General features: G+C 41.9%; 2 protein-coding genes across 2 annotated transcripts; both read left to right on the top strand.

The window, feature by feature from the left end:
• Positions 1-8906: 8906 nt before the first annotated feature.
• Positions 8907-13397, top strand: BRS3 (bombesin receptor subtype 3). The gene is made up of 3 exons (XM_004606548.2): positions 8907-9343; positions 10961-11312; positions 12984-13397. The coding sequence occupies exons 1-3, from the start codon at positions 8907-8909 to the stop codon at positions 13395-13397; spliced, it is 1203 nt and encodes a 400-aa protein (XP_004606605.2).
• Positions 13398-21936: 8539 nt separating this feature from the next.
• LOC101546965 (40S ribosomal protein S20-like) lies at positions 21937-22221 on the top strand. The gene has a single exon (XM_012932280.1). It carries the CDS (start codon positions 21937-21939, stop codon positions 22219-22221), a length of 285 nt encoding a protein of 94 aa, XP_012787734.1.
• The last annotated feature ends 346 nt before the right edge of the window (positions 22222-22567 follow it).

The raw sequence follows: 22567 nt of genomic DNA, 5'->3' as shown, positions 1-22567 counted from the left end.
CTTTTTGATTTGTGATTGTCTGATTTAGAGATCATCAACTCCACCTAGTTAAGTGATCAGTTTATTAAATTAAGGAAATCATTTGCAGTGCTAGGGATTGAATTAGGGTCACTGCATGCAAAGCAATCTCCATAACGCTATATTATCTCTCCAGCCCCCAGACACTCACTTTAATTTGTTAAACTGCCCAACCCAAATAAAAGTATGCTTGACTACCGGACCCCTAAACTTCAACCAAAATATCTGAAAATAGTATTGAGTGTCACTGTGGAGGAAGAAATTTAACTGATCATTTTTCTGCTCAAAAATCTGAAATTACTTGGCACTATCTATGGAAGTACATGCATTCTCACCCCTTCTACCCCTGTATCTTGGCTATCATTCTTTTTCTTTCTTTTGATTGGATGGGCCATACCCAATGATATTCAGGCCTGACTCCAAGATCTGTACTCCTGAAGTGCTTGGGAGACCACATGGGGTGTCAGTGATCAAACCAGAGTTGACCATGTGCAAAGTAAATGCCCTGCCCACTGTACTATCATCACTCTATCCCACTTGGTTGTCACTCTTCTGGATAACCTCTCCCCTTCCTCCTCTCATTTCTACCTAATGATATATCCCAGACACCCCTTTGAAAAACTGAATTCTTCCTTTCTAACAGTTCTCTGATGAGGTATGTTCCATTGTTTCACACCTTGGGAACAAAAAACCATTTAATGTCTCCCTTGCTTGCAACATCATGGGGATCTTTGTGGGCAGCGCTGGGTTATACTCATGTCTGAATCTCCCTTAGACCAACAGGCCCTTGTCTTTTGTTTTATTTTCTTTGGGGCCACACCCAGAAGTGGGATCACTCTTGGGGGACCATATGGTGTGCCAGGAATCAAACCCTGGCTGGCCATATGCAAAGCCAGTGTACTACCTATTGTGCTATCGCTCTGGCCCCAAAAGGCAGAGCACAGAAGGGCAGACTTGTTCCCAGAATAGGGCAGAGACTACCTGTGCCTCCTCCTCCACAGTCCTGATACTAAATATGGATTCACTCATCTGTAGACCTTAATGTGTCTAGTCCAGGGTTTACTTTTGTCCCACATTTTCCTGCTTCTTGATTTCTGATTGTCTGATTTACAGATCATCAACTCCACCTAGTTAAGGTGCTCAGTTTATTAAATTGATGAAATCATGTAATCCTCAGCATGTCACATGATTTTGGAACATTTCCATCACCATCTAACACATCACTCTTGTGTTTCTTGTCTGTTGGGGGTGATGTTTATGCTCTTGTGTGTGTGTGTGTCTTGATTTTGCTTTTTGTGCCATATCTGATGGTGCTTTGAGGCTGCTGCCAGCTCAGTGCTCAGAGAACCATGTGGTTCTGGGCTTCTAACCCAGGGCCCTCTGTATGAAAAGCCTGTGCTCAGCCCAAAGAGGTCCCTCCCTTGTGCTTCTTAGGAATTGTTCTTGATCCTACCTTCGGATCCACGCACCACTGATGTGCTTTCCATCATTATAGTTGCATCTTTTCTGGAAAATTTTTTGGTTTTTGGGTCACACCCAATGATGTACAGGGGCTACTCCTGGCTCTGCACTCAGTAATTACTCCTGGAAGTGCTCGGGGGGCCATATGGGATGCTGGGAATCGAACCTGGGTTGGCCGCGTGCAAGGCAAACGCCCTATCTGCTGTGCTATTGCTCCAGCCCCCTTTTACTGGAAATTTAATTTAAAGAAGCTTACAGTTTATCCGGTGCCTTTTACTACAAAAGGTTTGCAATTTCACCCCATCTGGAACATTTGTCAATGGTTGGTTCTTATTCAGATTAGGAAACCAGTCTGAACTCATGCAAGTTTGGTGCTAATATGCCAAAAGTCCAGATCTCTCAAGTCATTCTCATCATACAGGGAAGGAAAGTAGGGGATTATAATGCATGTACTAAGTGGTGGACCTCCACTGGGTTCCCAGCACTACATATAGTATCTCGAGCAACTCCAGGAGTGATCTCTAAACACAGAGCTAGGACTAAGTCCTGAGCATGGCCAAGTGTGGCCCAACCCTTCCCCCAATCCAAACAAGACAAAACAAAACAATGCATTTACTCATTGGTGTGTATGCAATTTCCTGTTTTCAAGGGATACCGTTTGGGGAGGACAGTTCCTCATTGTAAATTGTAGATCATGAAATGGTTTCGTGTACTTCATTAAGTAATCACAAAATGGTATGAATTACGTCTCACAAAAAAAAATTGAACAGTGGGCTGAAGAGATGTTAGTACAGTGATGAAGGCACTTGCCTTGCATGCAACAATAGTTCAAATTCTGGCACCACATGTGATCACCTGAGCACTGTCAATGGTGGCCACTGAAAACAGTAATGTGTGGCTCCCCATTAAACAAAAAGTTAGTAACTACTGAGCACTGTGCTTTGAATAGCTCCTGAGCACCAAACCAAAAATAATAATACATTTTCCTGATATTGAGTTCAAAAAAAAATTTCTACAGGTCTTATGTTTAAATCACCTTGGGTACTTGGATAAACTTTTCTACAGGACAAAGATGAAGTGGATAAATGTATGCGTGTGTGAGAGCGCACACGCGTGTTTAGTTCATGTCCAGCGATGCTCAGGACTTACTCCTGGCTCTCCACTGAAAAATCACTCCTAGCAGTGCTTGGGGACCATATTGGGTGGTGGGGATTGAAATCAGTGTGGCTACGTGCAAGGCGCATTACCCGTTGTACTACCTCTCCCGACCTGGGTTCGATTCCTCTGTCCCTCTCGGAGAACCGGCAAGCTACCGAGAGTATCCCACCCGCACGGCAGAGCCTGGCAAGCTACTTGTGTCATATTCAATATGCCAAAAACAGTAACAAGTCTCACGATGGAGACATGGTTACTAGTGCCTGCTCGAGCAAATCAATGATTTGCTCGAGGAGTAACGGGGTTACTCCTGGCTTTGCACTCAGCCAGGCCGCACACAACGGGGGGAGTGTGCAGTGTTACTAACTCTCCAGCCCTGATATGGGTAAACTTTCTGCCAATAACTCAAACCCAAGTTCTATTTGTATACTTGAGAAAAGTGAATGACCAGATTTCTCAGCCTCCAAATTCCTTTACCAAGAAATTTCTTTTCTGTAATGTCTTATTACAAAAATATCTTGTTCCAAGAAACAAGATGGATGGGGAAGCGGGGAGAAGAAGTAATTGAGGCCTCATCCAACTGTGTTAAAGGCTTAAGGATCATTTTTGTGCTCAGGGATCACTTTTGGCAGTGCTTGGGGGGACAATACGGGGTTATAGGGATTGACCCTGGGTCAGCTGCATGCAAGACAAATGAATTCCCCACTAAACTATCTCCCTGATCCCATGGGTGGATTTTTGTTATTAATTAGCTGAGCTAGATCAATTTTAAGAGGACACAATTTAATTCCTGCAGGTATTTAATTCTATGGGCTGGATCGATAGCACAGCAGATAGGGCAATTGCCTTCCACGCGGCCAGCCCGTGTTCGATTCCTTCATCCCTCTTGGAGAGTACAGCATGCTACTGAGAGTATCCTGCCCGCACGACAGAGCCTGGCAAGCTACCCGTGGCGTATTCGATATGCCAAAAACAGTAATAAGTCTCACAATGAAGATGTTAGTGGTGCCCACTCGAGCAAATCGTTGAGCAATGGGATGGCAGTAATACAGTGATACAGTGATTTAATTCTATACAACAATGATTCCTGTTATTTTAGAGTTTCATATACTCTTGATGTCTAATCTCCAAACCTTCTTCGTACAATTTCGTATTCCAAGAGTAGACTATTACCTAAAATGACCTCTGCAGAAGCCAGATCTAATAAATACAAACAGCAGTAATAGGCTTTACAGAGAGTAGACATTCCAGTTGAATCTTTTAAGTGGAATATGTCTGTTAAAGTAAATTCTTGTTATGATTCAGCTTAATGGCTTCCTAAAATTGGACAACCATTTGGGCTATTGTCCAAATTTCAGTGACTTTATCGATGCCTGGATCACTATACTTATCCACCCACATAAAAATAACGTTTTTGCAATGGTCGATATAATGTTCTTCAATTATAAGAGGTTTGGGTTGCTTGATATTAGATAATGTTTTGGCTTTCTGAATATTGAGGTACATGACTTTATCATCCAGTGCACTTCTACTTCTATTTCAGGTCTTTGTCTCTTTTTTCCCTAGAAAGCTCTCACTATATGCTCCTAAACGTTATCTCCTTTCTGTGGGGCATATCTTCTGTTTCTAGGGCCAGTTCCCATAAAGATTCCTCTTATTTGATGAAAACCATAAAGATTCTTCGTATTTAATGAAAACTGTACATTTGCCAGATGGTTCCCCAATTCTAGTCCTAAGTATCCCTCCAAAAATGTTTGGGGAAAAGGCAGCTTAGATAGAGAAGAGACCACCAAGTAAAGGGTGCGAGGAGGGCGCCCTCGGGATGGGAGATGCGGGCTGAAAGTAGACTATAGACCTAACATAATGGACACTTAATGCCTTTATTGCAAACCACAACACCCAAAAGGAGAGAGGGAGCAAAAGGGAATGCCCTGCCACAGAGGTGGGGTGGGCTGGAGGGGGCGGGGTGCGGGTGGTGGGAGGGATGCTGGGACCATTGGTGGTGGAAAATGGGCACTGGTGTAGGGATGGGTACTCGATCGTTGTATGACTGAAAGTTTGTAAGTCTGTAACTGTACCCCACGGCGATTCACTAATAAAATTTTTTTAAGATAAATAAATAAATAAATAAAACATCATAGTGAAAATTTGTCTTAAAAAATAAAAAAATGAAAAACTTGTCCCCTCCAATGGTGAAAAAAACATGTGTCTCCTGTATGACTGAAAACTAATCATGAACAGCTTTTTAAGTGCTTATCTCAGGGTGATTCCAAAAAATTTTAAATAAAAATAAATTTAAAACAAACACGTTTGCTGTAAGATTTAGATGCACATGCACATGGCATAATCCCAAACCAGCAGCAACCTAAACATCAATTAGCAACCCACGTAAATAAAATGGGATCACGTTTATAATAGAATACTACTCAACAATGAAAAAATAATACTTAAAAAGTTAAAATATTCAAAAATTTTAAAACCTGGATTATTGGTTATCATTGCATTTGTTTGGGGATCACATTTGGCAGTGACTACTCCTGGCAGAGTGTTTCAGCAACTCCCAGTGAAATGCTTGGAAAAATAATATGGTACAGGAGATCAAATCCTGGCTTCCCATATGCAAAGCCTATCTCCAGTCCTTTGAGCTAGATTGTCCTTATCCTGCAGAAGAATTTGGAGTGTGGTCCCTGATGGGCACCATCAGCATCACTTGAGAACTTGTACAAAGGCAGATGCTGAGCGCTCAACCATATTAGACAGTGTGCAGGTGGCATATTGTGCTGTGGTTTTGATATGCCTGCCTGGTGATGCTGATGCAAGACTTAATGTGAGAAACCATTTAACTGTCCTGGTAAACGAATGACTGAGAAGCTTGTAGCAAAAATTTCAGCCTTTCTTTAGCAGTGTTTTTTTAATTCCTCTCCCCACTACCTTAGAAACAGAAAAGGGCCATTCAGCACCCTTAGGTCCCCATATCTTTGGAGGAAAAAAAAGTTCTGGGCAACACAATTGAATTGGACTGAACCAAGAGCTCCAACTTCAAGAAAATTGGTCACTTATTTGTGCAATGTCCATTTGACTTTCTATGGATTAAAAAGCTTCATTAGGGGGGCAGCGCTCTAGTACAGTGGGTAGGGCACTTGCATTGCATGCAGCCAACCCAAACCCGACACTACACATAAGTCGCCTACCCCACCAGGAGTAATCCCTAAGCAGTACAGTGCCAGGAATAAGCCTTGAGCACTAGTGGGTATGGCAAAAAAACCCACAAACTCAAACAAAACAAAACAATGGCCAGAATTATAATACAGTGGGTAGAGCACTTGTTTTGCACACAGTTCAATTGCACCCCAACCCCTATCCCCTGGCATCCCATATGGTCCCCTGTGCACCGCTATGCTGCTAGGAGGGATTATGGAATACAGATCCAAGTTTAACCCCTGAGCATTGCTGGCGTGGATCAAAAATAAGCAAACAACAACAACAAAGATTCCTGAATAGCCAGAGGGATACTATAGTGGACAAGGTACTTGCCTTACACGCAAATACCTAGGTTCAATCTTCTGCACCAGGTATGGTTCCTAAGCCCCACCAGGAGTGATCCCTGAGTCTGTGCAGAGCCAGGAATAAGCCCTGCACGCCGCCAGATGTGGTCCAAAATAAAACAGAGCTTCATGAGGGAACTGATTTTGAAACCCTTGAATGACCAGTTTTGGAATTGACCAATTTTGCACTAAAAACAAAAAATAACATTCTCATTTCATACATGCTAAATGCCCTGCAGCTTTAGCTCCAACCACTGACTAGACACAGTTATGGTTGTGAGTGATTTATAAGGTAGAAGTAGATATAAGAACAGCTGCATTGAAATTATGTCACAAATTGCTTGATAGCCTTAAAATCTCTTATTCTTTGGTTAGTAAAATGTGCAGAAGTCCACAATGCCAGGTGAGCAACTGCAGTTTACTATTGGGAACTGATGGTTTGCCGTTCTTGTCACTGATTTTACCCCTTCAGAACCTCAGCTATGCTAACAAGTGTGATTTTGCAGGAAATACTCTTCCCCTCTCAACCTCATTTCTGCCTCTAAAGCACTAAGGGATTGCTTTTCCCCATCTCTAGTCACTTGCATCTCTGGCATGGAGGGCTTCTGAAATTTCAGAGACCCGAGAACACTTTCTCCAGCAGCAAAACACAGACCCCACCTCAGGACCCCCACCTCCACCCCACAACATTACTTCTTTTTCCAGACCACAAGAAAAGGGAGGAAAAAAACACGTTGGTGTCAGCAGGAGATAAGAAGCTGCTTAAGATCTTGAGCATACGGATAATTTGGGGAATCACACGCGAGGGTTTGTTCCTTACTAAACACCGCTGTGTGGCCATCAGCTGAAGTGTGAATTGGCAGATGCTGTTTGCTCTTTACTAAATGATACGCAAGAATCCCAGAGAGATTTTATCATTAGTTTTGTACGAACAAGCTATGAACCATATAGAGCCATTTTCTGTAGCGATGATCTTAAAGAGCCAGTCCAGTGCTTGAAATGACTTGAAATGTACATTCTTAAAAGCGGAGGCACTGGGATTTACCCAAGTATTCTTCATTCCCCTTCTCTTCAAAAGATAGGCATTTATCTGAGTAATTCAAGCTATGGAGATAACTTCATGAAGAATGGAGGAAAGATGTAATTTAGGGGGCTCAAATTAACCTAATACTAATTTAACCCATCCAATCTGTGTTCTTGAGTGAATTTAATGCACCTGTTGCATCTATATAGAGAGGATTGTTTTGGCACCTCCTGTTGGATGGGCAAGTCAGATAATTTGCTGTTTGCTCATTTTACTTCCTAGCTAATTCTAATATGAATATTTTAAATGAACAACACCTAATATACTATATGAAGTATATAAGTGTATATATATGCATATATACATATATATTCTCCTGGTTTAGAGAACATCCTTTGAATAGAAGCATATCAGAGGATATTCCTTAGCAGGTTTTACTATAAAATACTTTCAAACTGCTGGTCTTCTTCTCATCAACAACCCCACACCCCACAAGCACACATATAAATCACACACTAAGATTTTTCTGTGACTATGGGCTTTTCTTGCCGATACTAAGGTAATTGCCTTAATTTGTTGCTTTCCATCATTTACATGTCTATTATCTCTGGAGTAATCTGTGGCATGCCCTCATTTGCAAACAATTATTTTTAACTCTTTCATGCCCTATGTGTCAAGACCTCCAGAGCATCATTCTATATTATTTTGTTTGAAAATGCCACAGATACATGGGAACATATTTATAAAGAGAAAAATCCCTATGCAATCTTTTAAATATATATGTGACATTAAAATAGACAATTCAGAGACCAGGAAGACAATGCAGAGACAAGGGGAATATTTTGCATGCAAGAGCCCTGCATATCATGCATGACACTGCATGGTTCCCTAAACACCATTTGGGGTGAACTCTGAACACAGAGCTAGGAGTAGCCCCTAAGCACTGCCTAAAATTAAAAAAAAAATCCAGCGAGTAAAATTGCTTTAGACACAAAGCAATTGTTGATTTTCCTGGAGTTCTCATCTCCTAGTGCCTTTCTCGATGTTGTGCAACACAATCCTGGGTATGTGCATGGAAGATGGAATTAATGTGCATTGGAGCGAGGTGAGGAGCCCAGGTCACTGGAATGATCTCTCCTGGGGACTGAAATCAAGCCTGTCAGAGTATGAATGACTTATTGCTTCAGCTCCTCTCTGATATAAAATCTAGAGACATAGATTCAAATTTGTGCTTTGGTGAACACACTCACTTCTCATGTGAAAGAGGGTGCATTGGACCATCCGATCACAAGGGGAAAAAATGTGATCAAATCTTTATTGGACTCTGTGGTGAGACAGGGGAGCAGAGATATTTTAATAAACAATAACTATTAGTAATAATAGCTGGCTAGTCTTAGGACACCCCAAGAGGAAAGGATAAGTCACTGCAGTGCATTTCCAGACCCCCCTCTGTGATGGAAAAGCCAATAAAAAAGGGGGGAGGAAAAGCCCTCCTCCACCTCCCACTTTTCAGTGCCAGATCGGTAAGCATTTAGCCAAGCATGCTGGGAGATACGAAACCACTAAAGAGAGTAGCTGAGCGTCTTGGATTTGTTGCCATTCTGCTCTTCTACATCTCATTGCTAGACGTTGTCTGTAGACGTGACAACCAACTACATTCTAACTGAGCAGAAGAAGCAGAACAGGCACTGTCTTCAGAAGCAATGTCTCACAGAGAGACTCTGTCACCAAATCCGACTTTTATTCCAATCACAGGTGACACTGAATCCTCATCAGGCACTTTGATTCCGGATGAGAATACAAGTAAGAGACGGGCCGGAGACAACTTCCCAGGAATAGAAGCATTATGTGCTATCTATTCCACTTATGCTCTGCTGATTTCAGTGGGCATCCTCGGAAATGTTATTCTCATCAAAGTCTTTTTCAAGTCCAAAGCCATGCAAACAGTGCCAAATATTTTCATCACTAGCCTGGCTTTTGGAGATCTTTTACTTCTGCTCACTTGTGTACCTGTGGACGTAACCCACTACCTTTCCGAAGGATGGATGTTCGGGAAAACTGGCTGCAAGGCACTCTCTTACATCCGGATCACTTCTGTTGGTGTGTCGGTGTTCACCTTAACGATTCTCAGCGCTGACAGGTGGGTCTCTTTGCTCAGTTTGAATTTGCAGGGATGTGGACTTAGGCAGAAAGAACGGATTCACTGACTAGCATTTTTCTGGCTATTAATTCTGCTTTGCTTACACTCTATAACCGGGATGGGAGATGGAAAAACCGGGGCTTTGGGGGCATTTTCAATTAAAGTTGTTGAAAGAATGTGAAATCTGCTGTTAGTATTAGAGGAGACGTTAAGATTGTATGCTTTAGGAATAATTTATTCCCTTTGAAGTGTGATTGTTTGCTTGAACGAAACCGGAACGGAGCGGCGGCTTTCCCTCCTCCGTTATTAAGGAAGGCAAATTGTTTCAGGTGTAAAAGCCAAACAATCCATGCTTTATACGTTAGTGCAGCCTAGTGGTGCAATATTGTCAACATTAAAACATTGGAATAGATGTGAAACTGACCATATATATGCCGTTACTGGAAGAAATGTAAAAAGAGAAATATGCAATAAACTTATTTGAAATTCATCAAATTATTCAGAGGCAGATAAATGGATAAATGGTGAGGTATTCAGCTCCCGGAAACTTGGTGTAATGTCATCATCACTTAACTGTGTTAGTTTTTGTTCTCAGCACTCACTGACATTCTTACTTCTAGCGAAATAGATGAATCCTCCTTGACTTTTAGCACACTCTGGACAGGGTGTGAAAACCTCCGGTAGCCAGGGAGTTCAAGCTCTATTAGGATTTTTTCCTGTTTACTTTGTTTTTATGTTGCCAGTGTAGAATGATAAATGTGAAATTATTGGGGCATGGGGGAGATTGAGGTTCCAAATGTTAAAAGTGATGCTTTAGAAAGCCCCAAACAGCTCCTAAGTAATCAGTGCCTGGCAGGACCAGACGGAATAGCTTCTTCAGATTCTGGAATCCGGGAGAAGGAAAAGCTTTCCATGTGTCTTTTATGGCTTTTTGCTTTAGCTGATTTCATATTCTCTTTGAGGGCAGATTCACTTACAGGCTTTAGATAGTAAGGTGGATTTGTCGGAATAAGAAAGCGTCTTGGAGCTGGTACAGGACTTCTGATTTCACCCTTGACTTACCCTAAATTTACCTATAGATCGACTTGTGCAACAAATGAACACTTACAGGGCAGAAATTAACCCTCTCCTTCTTACAGCATTAACTCATGCAGTTCTTGTGTAGAAAAATAATGGTGATGGCTCACTCTAAAGGAAGGAAAATCAGGTTTAACTGTAGTCATTTTACAGGGGGGCGGGGGGGAGGCAGGCTTTTCCAGCACTTAAGGTAATACACATATAGTGAATCACTCTCAATCACACTCAAAATCATGCTGAAAATATGGCTGTGTCCTAAACAGGATTGGTACCTAAGCCTTGAAAATTGCAAACCTAGCTCCTATTAGTGAAGAAGGGAAAAAGTGATTAGGCATCAATAAAAACTGCTCAGATATCTTTTTCTCTTTGTCTTGGAAATCTTCACTGGCACCAATTAGTTCCTGTCCACTTGGTACCAAATGTGTACTTGCTTATAGGCAGGTAGATAGGAAGTGGAAGAGCACCCCAGTCTCTGCCAAACCTATGATTCTGTCACCTGGGTATTTGTTTTGACCTCTGCCTATGATTATATGTTTCTAGATACAAGGCAGTTGTAAAGCCTCTGAATCGACAGCCCTCCAATGCACTCCTGAAGACCTGTGTTAAAGCTGCTTCTGTCTGGATCTCATCGATGATAATTGCTTTGCCTGAGGCTATCTTTTCAGATGTCCATACTTTCCTTGATCCCGCCACAAACACAACATATGAGGCCTGTACCACTTTCCCGGCTTCTGAGAGGCAGCTGCAGAAGACCCACTCTCTGCTGGGCTTCCTAATTTTCTACATCATTCCACTCTCTATTATCTCTGTCTATTACTCGCTGATTGCTAAGACCCTTTACAAGAGCACCCTGAACATCCCTACGGAGGAACAAGGACATGCCCGAAAGCAGGTATGTATTGATAGGGAGTCCTACATGAATTTCCAAGTAAAAATCCTACTTTCACCCCTCTGATGAATAATTGCACCAGCAGTATGATCTTTTCATTTCTGCTCATGGGCTGTGGAGTCTGTCAGACCCAGGATTTAATCCCACCTCTCTCACCTACTTGCTGAGTGATTTTGAACAAGTTACTCAGCTTCTCTGAGCCCGTATTCTAACCTGAAGGCTATGACTGAAATGCTTAACAGAGTTCCTGATGCACTGTCAGCATTCAATAAATGATAAATTTAGAAGGAACTGGGAAAGTTCGGGAGCAGTCAAAAGTGTGGAATGGAGAGGAAAATCAGCCCAGGCAGATCCTATAAAGTGGAGCACCTTTTGTTTTAGGAAGTGTAAGAGAGTGATAGAAATACAAAGGATGATAGAACTGGCAGGAAGCCATAACATTATTCAGTGCAAACCACTTCCACAAAGATGAGCAAACTGAGGTCTCAGGGGATCAAGTACTGGTAGCAAGAGAACACAGTGACTCACAGAGACTTGATTAAGATCACTGAAAAAGGCAGGTGTGTACTCCTCTAGTAAATTTGAAGAGAATAAAAGAGCATGGTGCTAAAACATGATTCCATTTTATTTTAGAAAATCAACAGGAGGCTGGTGAGATAATAGAGCAGGCAAGGAATCTGCCTTGCACGTGACTGATCTGAATTTGATCAGGTCACCCTAAATGGTCCCCCAGCCCCTGCAGGATTGATCCAGGTGTGATTGCAAGACCAAAAAAAACTTCAAAAAGGGATTTATTATTAAAAAATAAAACAGGATTCCTTCCTTTCTTGGGTAGGAAGAAATTATTCCATTTACCTCCTTATCAATCTGTGGAAAGCTTGGGGCCTTTTATTTTGGAGCTGGTGCTTCAATAGAAATGCTTCAGTAGTGGTGTTTATGAGGCTAGAACTGCACATTCCATGGCACTGTGAAAACTTGCTTTGTTCTATGACCTTAGGTAATGTCTTCACATAACCTATTTTCTTATTTATAGGTGCAGCTAGGATTATTTTTACATAAAGTACATTGACCTTTATGCCTCTGATGATGTGGTTAGAATGCCCACCAATTAACAACACTTTTGCTCCAAATTGACAACTTTCTTTTTTTTAACCGAAGTAATGCTGTGTGTATATTATAAAAAGTTTCAGGCAGGAATCTTTGAAAAGCAACAGGCGTGTAGACAGCACTATGCTTCAATTTACATTTTTTTCTGACAATCTTCTTAGCACCCCTACCCCCTAAAAATATTCTAACTTAGGCAGCTTCTGCTAATAACAGTGAAAGCAGTTTTGTGTAGCATCTATGTTTCAATTAAATTAAATTTGCAGGCATTCCACACCGCACTCCTTGAGTTAATTGGAGGCATTCTAGAGGATCTCAAAACCAGGGGTGGGAGCCACTGAATGCGAGCCAATGACACTCGAATCTTGGGTTACCATGCCAATCAAACTTGCTGTATTCAGTCCTCTGCAAAAGCCAGCCTCCTGCAAAAACCAATTAGTTCACAGACATTCAAAGGGACTCTTCACTGTAAATTTCTATGTGAATCCTGAGAAAGGCTTTTTCAAAGCACTGAGTACTAAATGATTTGGTGGGGGGTCTGGGGTTTTCGTTTTTTCTTTCCCTCTGCAGATCGAATCCCGGAAGAGAATTGCCAAAACGGTGCTTGTGCTCGTGGCTCTGTTCGCGTTCTGCTGGTTGCCCAATCATGTCCTGTATCTCTACACTTCATTCAGCGACACAGCCTATGGTGATCCCGCTGCGATCAATCTCACGATCACCATTTTCTCCCGGGTTCTGGCTTTCAGCAATTCTTGTGTAAACCCCTTTGCTCTTTATTGGCTGAGCAAAACCTTCCAGGAGCATTTTAAAGCTCAGCTGTTCTGTTGCAAGGTCAAGGTGCACGACCCTCCTACTAATGACACCGCTTCTAATAATCTTTCTGTGGTGGGAGGGAGTCCAGAGGCTGGGAACATCCAGATGTCTGAGATTAGTGTGACCGTGTTCTCTGGGTGCAGTGTGAAGACGGAAGAGGACAAAGTTTAGTTTTTCCATTAAGAATGATATTTTTCCTCCCAGAGTGTGTGTGTGTGCGTGTGTCTACAACACTGAGCAGTGAGTAAGTAGGAGGTGACTGGTGTTAGGATTTTTTGTTTGCGAATTGTATTGAAGTCTTTGGAGGGAAGGAGCCTTAGAAGTAAAAGACAAACTGAGAATGTTTTTTGATCAGCATACAAACATTACTGTTCTGGGGGTCCTGAATAAAATAAAGCCCCCTGCTAGGTGTAGAAAGACACACTCAGCTCTCAGTGGGTCCTAAGAGGGGCTCACTAGGAGAGATGGTGACATAAATAAGATGACACTTAACAACCTGATTTGTTTCCATCACATCAACATCAGTGAAACCTCTGTGATTTGCATAAAACTCTGTGGGTATGTGTGTGTATGTGTGTTATGCGGTGTAAATCTAGAGATTATACTTTGCATAAGAAACGTGGCTGCCTAAGAGAAAACCTCTCCTTTATAGCTTTCTTAAACAAATAAACTCCTAAGAAAAAGGGACCTTCCTAGAACAATTATAGCCCTTTCCTATTTGTGTGAGTTCCACTCCAAGAACAACCCTTGTGACCCTGCAATGAATGTTTCTGGGGCAGCAAGTCTTTAGTTCTGAGTTAGGATCTGGGGCAGGTTGTGTGCCTTACTGGGTCACACTTACCGACTGCATGTCACTCTCCTTAAACTGCCACCAATTAATTGGGCAAGGTTATCTTTCACACGTACTGTGAAACGTTGGCCTAATTCACTGGCAGGATGAGGGGCCACATTTATCGTGGTACTTGAGGGTCTGACAGAAGGACCCCGGGTGAAAAATCTGCGAGCCTGCCAGGCTTTAAAATTCTTCCCTGAAGGAAATTCATCTTTCTGGTAAGCAGTGCCATCTTTCTTGAGAATGCAGAAGTACCACGCAAAATCACTCCCTCCACCTGAGCCTGCTGCTGTTGTAGATCAGCCTGTAAGAATCTGACCTTATTAGTCTCTGCCCTTGGAAGTCAGAAGTGAAGTACTACATTTCCATCCACTGCTCCTATTCCTAATGCTACAAGCTTGTTAAAAGTGTAATTTCGTACAACTATTGCCGATAGCTGTGTCAGACTTGTGGTTTCAGAAAATGTGTTCTTGGGACAAACTAGAGCCAATGTCTGGCACTGTAAATAACTAACTGTCTTTTCAAACACTTGCTTTGTGGGGTGTGGGGTGTGTTTGGGTACTTTTGAACTTTCTTTCAATGGCTTCTGTAATTGTGAACTTTTGCTAATGGTGTCGCTAAAAAAGGAGATATATATTAACATGACTTTACAATCTGTAAAATGGGGTTACATAAAGTGGGAGTGCCATTACTGTACTAACTTGGATGCTGTTATTGGGGGGGTACTAATAAATATGAAATAAATAATTTATTGGCTTTTTGTGACTTAATATTCTAAAACTAATGCTCGGACAACATAAAACTGAAAAGTCATTTTAATTGCAAAAAATGAAATCAATTTCAAGTCACAACTACAACACAGTTGGTTTACTGTTTCTCAGCAAAAGTTTTACCTTTATTTTACTCAGCTTAACGTTCACTGCAAAAATAGCTTCCTCAAAGGACCAGAACACAAACCCGAGAAAACCCATTAGCTACTAGTAAAAAGTAGAATAACAACAACAATTCATTTTTTTCATCCTCAGTAATCCCTAGGTAACTTAGGCATCTGATATAAAATAATTACCAAAGTGGTTTTTATTTTTTCAATAGAAGCAGGTTTACAATCTTTATTTTCTTAATTTTATATTTTGTTCAATTTAGGCACCACAAGTTATAGTACTATTAATGACTGGATTTCATGCATATAATCTTCCAACCCCCCACCCTCCATCACTGTCTCAGGGTCATCCCCGTGCTGCCCCCTCCCCACTTCAACCTCCTAATTCCTCACCACCCACCCCTATCCCTTCATCCCCCAAGGCCTGCCCTGGTAACCTCAGGTCTATAGACCAGTGAAATTGTGTTTTTTATAAAGAAATGGGGTTAAAAGTCATGGTTTTGATTTGAATTTTTTTTGAAGCAAAGATACATCATCCTTGTCAGAACTAGCCTTACAAGTAGGCCCTAATACACAGTTGCTTTCAGATGGCCAGTTGTGGTACCAGAATTGCTCCTTCACATGGCAGACCTGTATTTGCTCCCCAGTATCTCACAGGATCCCCCGAGCCCATCAGGGGTGATCCCTGAGAACAGAGCCAGGAGTAAGCCCTGAGCACAGCCAGGTGTAGTCCAAAAACAAAAAAAGGAGGCGGGGGGGGGGGAAGGGGAGACTGTGGCAGAGGTAGAAGACATGGGAGAAAAAGAAAGTCCCTAAAAAAGGAAATTTCACATCCTAAAGAAATATATAGCTGTTGCTTCCCCCCACACACACACACACAAACACACATACTGCCTTCGGCTAAGGGTAGTTGCCAGGGAATTGTCTTGGAGAAGGACTTTGAGCTCTCTGGGGGTGGGGATGTCCTTTCCATTTTTCTTAATCTTATCAGGGCAACATGCCTGCTTTTGAGGCATCTCCAGATGGGGCCTGGCCTTCCTTCTGAGCTGGCAGCAAGACTTCTTTTCAGAATGCTTCTTGTCTTCGCAAACATTTCTTGCTGTTATGGCTCTCTGAAATGTACTGCCAAGGGGTCCCCTGGGGCCGGAGAGATAGTACAGCGGGTAGAGCGCTTTCCTTGCTTGTAGCCACCTGGGGGGACACCATATGGTCCCCTAGCTCTGCCAGGAGGGATCTCTGAGCTCAGAGCACGAGTAAGCCCTGAGCACAGCTGGATGTGGCCCAAGAAACAAATGAATAAAAAGGTCCCCTGTCTGAATGCTGATGTCACTGATGTCATATATAGACCTTTTTGACCACCTACCTAGAGGGAACTGTGGCTGTGGATGCAACCAGACTGCTTAGCACAGTATTACCATTCCTGTGAATTGACCCAGGAGTGAAATGGGAGCCAATGTTCCATTGCTGAAGACAACTGCCCACTGTTCTTGGATATTTTTGGACCCAGGAAGAAATACTTTGCAATGCTTAAATGAGCCAAATAAAACCTGTGGTACCTTTGGGCCAGAAAGAATAGAACAGGGGTTAAGGTGCTTGCCTTGCATGCAGTTGAGCACAAAGCAAGGGGTAATCACTAAGCATCACTGGTGCAATGTGGGGCTCAAAAGCCGCCCAAATCAAAGCCTCCCAAAATTGTTACCCATATTATAAAAATGGGTTCAAGTTCCAATAATATAATGTACACAGAAAACCCTCAGGACTCTACTAATAAAACCTCTTAGAAACAAACAATTCAGAAAAGTAACAGGCTATAAAATCAACACAGAAAAAATTGGTTGGTTTTCTATATGCAAAGAATAAAGAAGAGAGAGAAATAAAAGACAACCCCAGTGAAAAAAGAAGCATTTAACCACTGCTAGTTGGAATATTGTCTGGTTCAACTTCTGTGGAAAGAAATACAGAGTTTTCCTAAAAAATAGAGTTTTCTTAAAAAATGAATAGAACTCTTTGGATAGTGATAACACTTCTTGGCATCTATCCACAAAACAGAGAAACATTAATTCAAAATAGTATATACACAGTGGAATGCTATGCAGCTCTAAGAGAGAATAAAATCTGTGGCTGGAGTGATAGTACAGTGGGCAGGGTGTTTGCCTTGCATGCAGCCAACCCAGGTTCGATTCCCAGCATCCCATATGGTCCCCCGAGCACTGCCAGAAGTAATTCCTGAGTGCAAAGCCTGGAGTAACCCCTGTGCATCACTGGGTGTGACCAAAAAAAGCAAAAAAAAATCATGCAATTTGCAGCAATATAGATGGGACTAGGTGTTATGCTGAATGAAGTTGGTCAGAAGGAAAGGAATAGATACAGAAGGTATCTATCACAGCAAGGTAGCAGATGGGAGAACTGCTTCACAAAAATGAGCTGGAGGAGAGATGATAGAGAGAGGTATTAGGGTACTTGGGGAAAATGAATACACTAGATATGGTGTGGTGTTGGAATTATGTGCATGAGAAAGCATCATTAATCATATTGTTAATCATAGAATCTGAGTTAAAAGTAAAATAAAACAGAACCCTATTTAAAGTGTACAGAAATCTTAAATACTTATGGATAAAAGAATGTGGGGCCTAAGATACAGTACAGGGGTTAAGGCACTTGCCTTGCATGGGGTCCAACCATGGTTTAATCCCAGCAGCCCATATGGTTCCATGAGCATTTCCAGGGGTGATTCCTGAGCACAGAGTCAGGAGTTAAGACATGAGCACCACCAGGTGTGGTATCAAAACAAAAAAAGTTAAAGATTTATGCCAGAAAATAGAAAAATATTGCTATGTTCATGGATTAGAAAAATTAACAGTGTCAAAATCCTACCCAAAGCATTACACAGATTTCATACAACTCCCACCAAAATTCCTATGACATTCTTCAAAACTCCAATACGTTCTCTACAAAAAGTTATATGGAATCATAAAATTCTCCAAATAGTAAAAGCTATTTTTTTTGCAGGAGGGGTGGTTGGGCCACACCCAGAAGTGCTCAGGGTTTACTCCCAGCTTTGTGCTCAGGAATCACTCCTGATGACCTTGAACAGACCATATGTAGTAGTGGGGGTTGAACTGCTCACTCACAAGGTTTGTCACCCCTCTGTTTATCTTTCCAGTCTCCTAGTGGCCAGAGCTACTCTGAAAGGAAAAAGGGGAAGTATTGCATGTCCTGACTTTAAATTATACTATAAAACTATAGTAATCAAAACTGGAATAAGAATAAAAATAAGACTCTCAGTCCAAAGAGTAGAACTGAGAGCCTAGAGATAAACTCTCAGATTTATGAAGCTCTAATCTATGATGAAAGATCTGGGTGCATGAAGTGGAGCAATGAAAGTCTTTTCAACAAATATTCCTGAGAAATCTGGGTAGGCACATGTAAAAAATGAAACTGGAAGGGCCGGAAAGATAGCACAGCAGGTAGAGCATTTGCCTTGCACATGGGTTCAATTCCCAGGATCCCATATGGTCCCCTGAGCACCGCCAGGAGTAATTCCTAAGTGAAGAACCAGGAATAACCCTTGTGCATCACCAGGTGTGAACCAAAAAGAAAAAAAGAAAACTGGATCCACTCAAAGTATATTAAAGACTTCGAAACTAGACCTGAATCCATAAAATACATTGAGGAAAACATATGAAGGACTCTCTAGGAGATGGACCTCAGAAGTGTCTTCAGTGATTTGACTCCATTGGCAAAAACAACAAAAATAAACAAACTAAAAACATCAAATTAAAGTAGTTTGGGATGCCAAAATAAATTTGGGGGAACAGAAAGATTGCACAGCAGGTAGGGCCTTGCACACAGCCTTGCACATGGCCAACCCAGGTTCAATCCTAGCATTCCCATATGGGCCCCCAAGCACCACCAGGAGTGCTTCCTGAGTGCAGAGCCAGGAGTGACCGCTGAGCATGGTTGGGTGTGTCTCTCCTCCAGATAAAAAAGAAATCTGGGCTAAAATAGATACCTACTGAATGAGAGAAAATACTCGCACAGCATACTTCAGAAAAAATGCTGATATCCATAACATATAAAGAACTCTTAAAGATCAACAATAAAAATACCAATAATGCCATCAGAAAATGGGGAGAGGCAACAAAATTTTAGCAAACAAAATCCAAAAACACATCAAAAAGATTACACACCATAAACATACATTTACCCTGGAGATGCAAGGATGGCTTAATAAATGCAAGGCAATCAAGGTAATACACTACATTAACACAAGTTAAAATTATATGACCATATTAATAGGTGCAGAGAAAGTATTTGACAAGACCCAATATACATTCACGATAAAAACTATTGTAAAATGAGGTAGAAGGAACTTTCTTCAACACAGTTAAAGGCATTTACCACAAACACACAGCAAACATTGTAAAAACACTGAAAACCTTCCCTCTAAAATCAGGTGTAGGGCTGCCCACTCTCACCACTACTATTCAACATATTATTGGCAGTCCTTGTCGTAGCAATTAGGCAAGAGAGAAATATTAAGGTCATCCATATTGGAAAAGAAGTCAAATTCTTATTATCTGCAGAGGACACAATACTATGCTTAGAAAACCCTAAAGAGTCTTCACAAGTTCCTAGAAATAATAGACTTCTACAGTAACTGACCAGGCTACACAATCAATACACAGAAATCCATGGCTTTTTTTATAAGTAAATAATGAAAAAGAGAGAGAAATTAAAGGGGCAATCCCATTCACAACTGTGCCTCAGAAAATCAACTATCTAGGAATCAGTTTAACAAAAGAATTGGATGACTTATACAAAGAAAACTATAAATTAATACTAAAAGCAGACACAAGGAAATAGAAACACATCCCATGTTTATGGATTGGAAGGACTAACATCATCAAAATGGGGCTGGAGCAATTTGTACAACAGGTAGGGTGCTGGCCTTGCATGCAGCTGACCTGGGTTTGATTCTTGGCACCCCATATGGTCCCCTGAACAGTACCATGAGTGATCCTTGAGGACAAGGACAGAGCCACGAATAAGCTTGAAGCACAGCTGGGTGCAGTCCAAAATGAAACAATCTCTCTCTCTCTCTCTCTCTCTCTCTCTCTCTCTCTCTATATATATATATATATATATATATATATATATATATATATATATATACACACACACTATAGCAAGTAGAGTACTTATGTTGCATATGGCTGAGTCGGGTTCAATCCCCAGTATCATATAGGGTCCCCTGAAACCCAACAGGAGTGATTCTTGAGCACAAGGCCAAGAGTAATCCCTGGCACTGCTGGGTGTGTGGCACCCTCTCCAGCCCCCGCCAATTCATTATACAGATTCATTGATGTTTCTATAAAAAAGCCACAATGGTTTTTTTTTTTTGAAGTAAATAGATTTTATTCAGAGGTTTCTGAGGGAAGGAGGAAGGGATAAGTGGGAGAGAGAACAGTAAGAATAACACACTCAAGAGAGAACGCGGGCTTCTCTAAGGGTGGAGGAAGCTCTACAAATATCCTAGCACTGGACACAAAAGCATGAAAGTACACATCTCAAGGGGGGAGATGAGGGCGACACATGTGCTCGGGCACCACATGTGCTCGGCCACATGGACACAAGCAGCACATGGGCTCAGGCAGCATATGCGCCAAAAAAGCCACAGTGTTTTTTAAGACAGATCAAACAGTTAAAATTCTTTGTTGTTGAGGGGTTTTTTGGGTGGGGGCACACCCAGTGGTGCTCAAGGGTTACTTCTGGCAGTGCTTGGAGAACCATGTGATACGCTAGGGATGAAGCCCAGGTGGGCTGTATGCAAGGCTAATGCTCCACCCCCCTGTACAATTTCTCTAGCCCACGATTAAAATATATAGAGAGCAATTAACCATCCCAATTAGCCAAAGCAATCCTAGGAAAAATTATGGGATGCTTTTCTTTCCCCAATGTCATAGCTGCAGTTATCAAAGCACTGTAAAACTGGAATAAGGACAGAGTTTTAGAAGAATGGAATAGAATTCAGAGTTCAGAGACAGAACTGCAGGAATATGGACAATTAATCTTCAGTAAAGTGGGAAAAATATGAAATGGAGAATGGATAGCCTCTTCCACAAAGTATTGCGAATACTAGTCAGTCACATGTTAAAATAGTGAATGCAAGACCCTTTTCTAACACCATACACAAAGCTCAAATAAAAATGGATTAAAAACCTCAACATTAGACCTAAATCCATAAATCATACTGAGAAAAACATTGAACAGCACTTCATGATATTGAATCTAGAGGCATCTTCAATGATTCAGTGCCACTGGCCAAGCAAAGGGAAGCAAAGATAAACAGATGGAACTTCATCGAACTAAGTAGTTTCTGCCCCACAAAAGAAACAATGACCAGAGTTTTGAGAAAAATACCTCAAAACTGGGATAAAAGATTTGTCCACCATTCACCTGATTAGAATATCTATCCAAAAAATGATGAAGCACTCAGAGAATTTTACAAGAGAAAACAACCAATCCCACCCCACCAAAAAAACAGGAAAAGATGAAGAAACTCTTTCTCAAAGAAGACCTACAGACAGCCAGACATATATGAAAAATGCTTTGCATTAACAATCTTCAGGGAAACACAAATCAAAACAATGAAGATATATCACCTCTCACCAGTGAGACTGGCACACATCAAAATGAATACAAACAGCAATATTTTGGTTTGGGGGCCACACCTGGTGGCCCTCAGAGCTTATTCCCGGCTCTGTGTTCAGGGATCATTTCTGGTGGGACTTGGGGGAACCATCTGGGATGCTGGGAATCAAACCCAAGGCAGCCACATGCAAGGCAAATACCCTACCTGCTGTATATTTGCTTGGGCCCCCAGCTTTTTGCAGAAGACAAGTGGCCAGCTCTTCAGTGGACCTCAGTCCTGCTCCTGACTCACCAATATTCTCTTGTGTGAAGGGATGTGTTGATCATGAAGCTGCACTTCAGTCATGGCCTTCAAGGAGTCTGGGGAGGCACTGGTAGAGCCTGAAGTGGCTATCCATCACATTCGGGTCACCCTCACCAGCTGCAATGTAAAGCCCCTGGAGAAGGTGTGCACCAAGGTCAAGAATCTGAAAATGAACGGGCCATTGTGGATGGTCACTGGATGTACACTGCTGATCACCACCAGGAAGACTAGGGGTGGCAAAGGCTCCAAGATCTGGCACCACTTTCAGCTGTGCATCCTCATGTACCTCATAGACCTCCAAAGCCCAACAGAGATCATGGAGTAAACCATGTCCAGCAGCATCAAACTGGGTGTGAAGGTGAAGGTGAAGGTCACCATGATGGATGTATAAGTCACCTTTCTAATAAAACCCATCCCCACTGATGAAAAAGAGAGAAATCAGGCCAGAGCAATAGTACAGTGGGTAGAGCATTTGCTTTGCATGCAGTTGACCTGAGTTCAATCCCCAACATTCCCTATGATCACCCAAGCACCACCAGAAGTAATTTTTGAGTGCAGAGCCAGGAGGAACCCCCGAGCATCTGTGTGTGACCCAAAAAGCAAGAAAAAAGAAAAAAACAGAGAAACCACCAGTGTTCGTGTGGATGTGTGAGGGAAGGGGAGCCTCATTC

The sequence above is a fragment of the Sorex araneus genome, chromosome X (assembly GCF_027595985.1).
Source record: "Sorex araneus isolate mSorAra2 chromosome X, mSorAra2.pri, whole genome shotgun sequence".
Lineage (NCBI taxonomy): Eukaryota > Metazoa > Chordata > Mammalia > Eulipotyphla > Soricidae > Sorex > Sorex araneus.
Note: the sequence above shows the minus strand (reverse complement) of the source record. Positions and strands in the feature narration are given on the sequence as shown.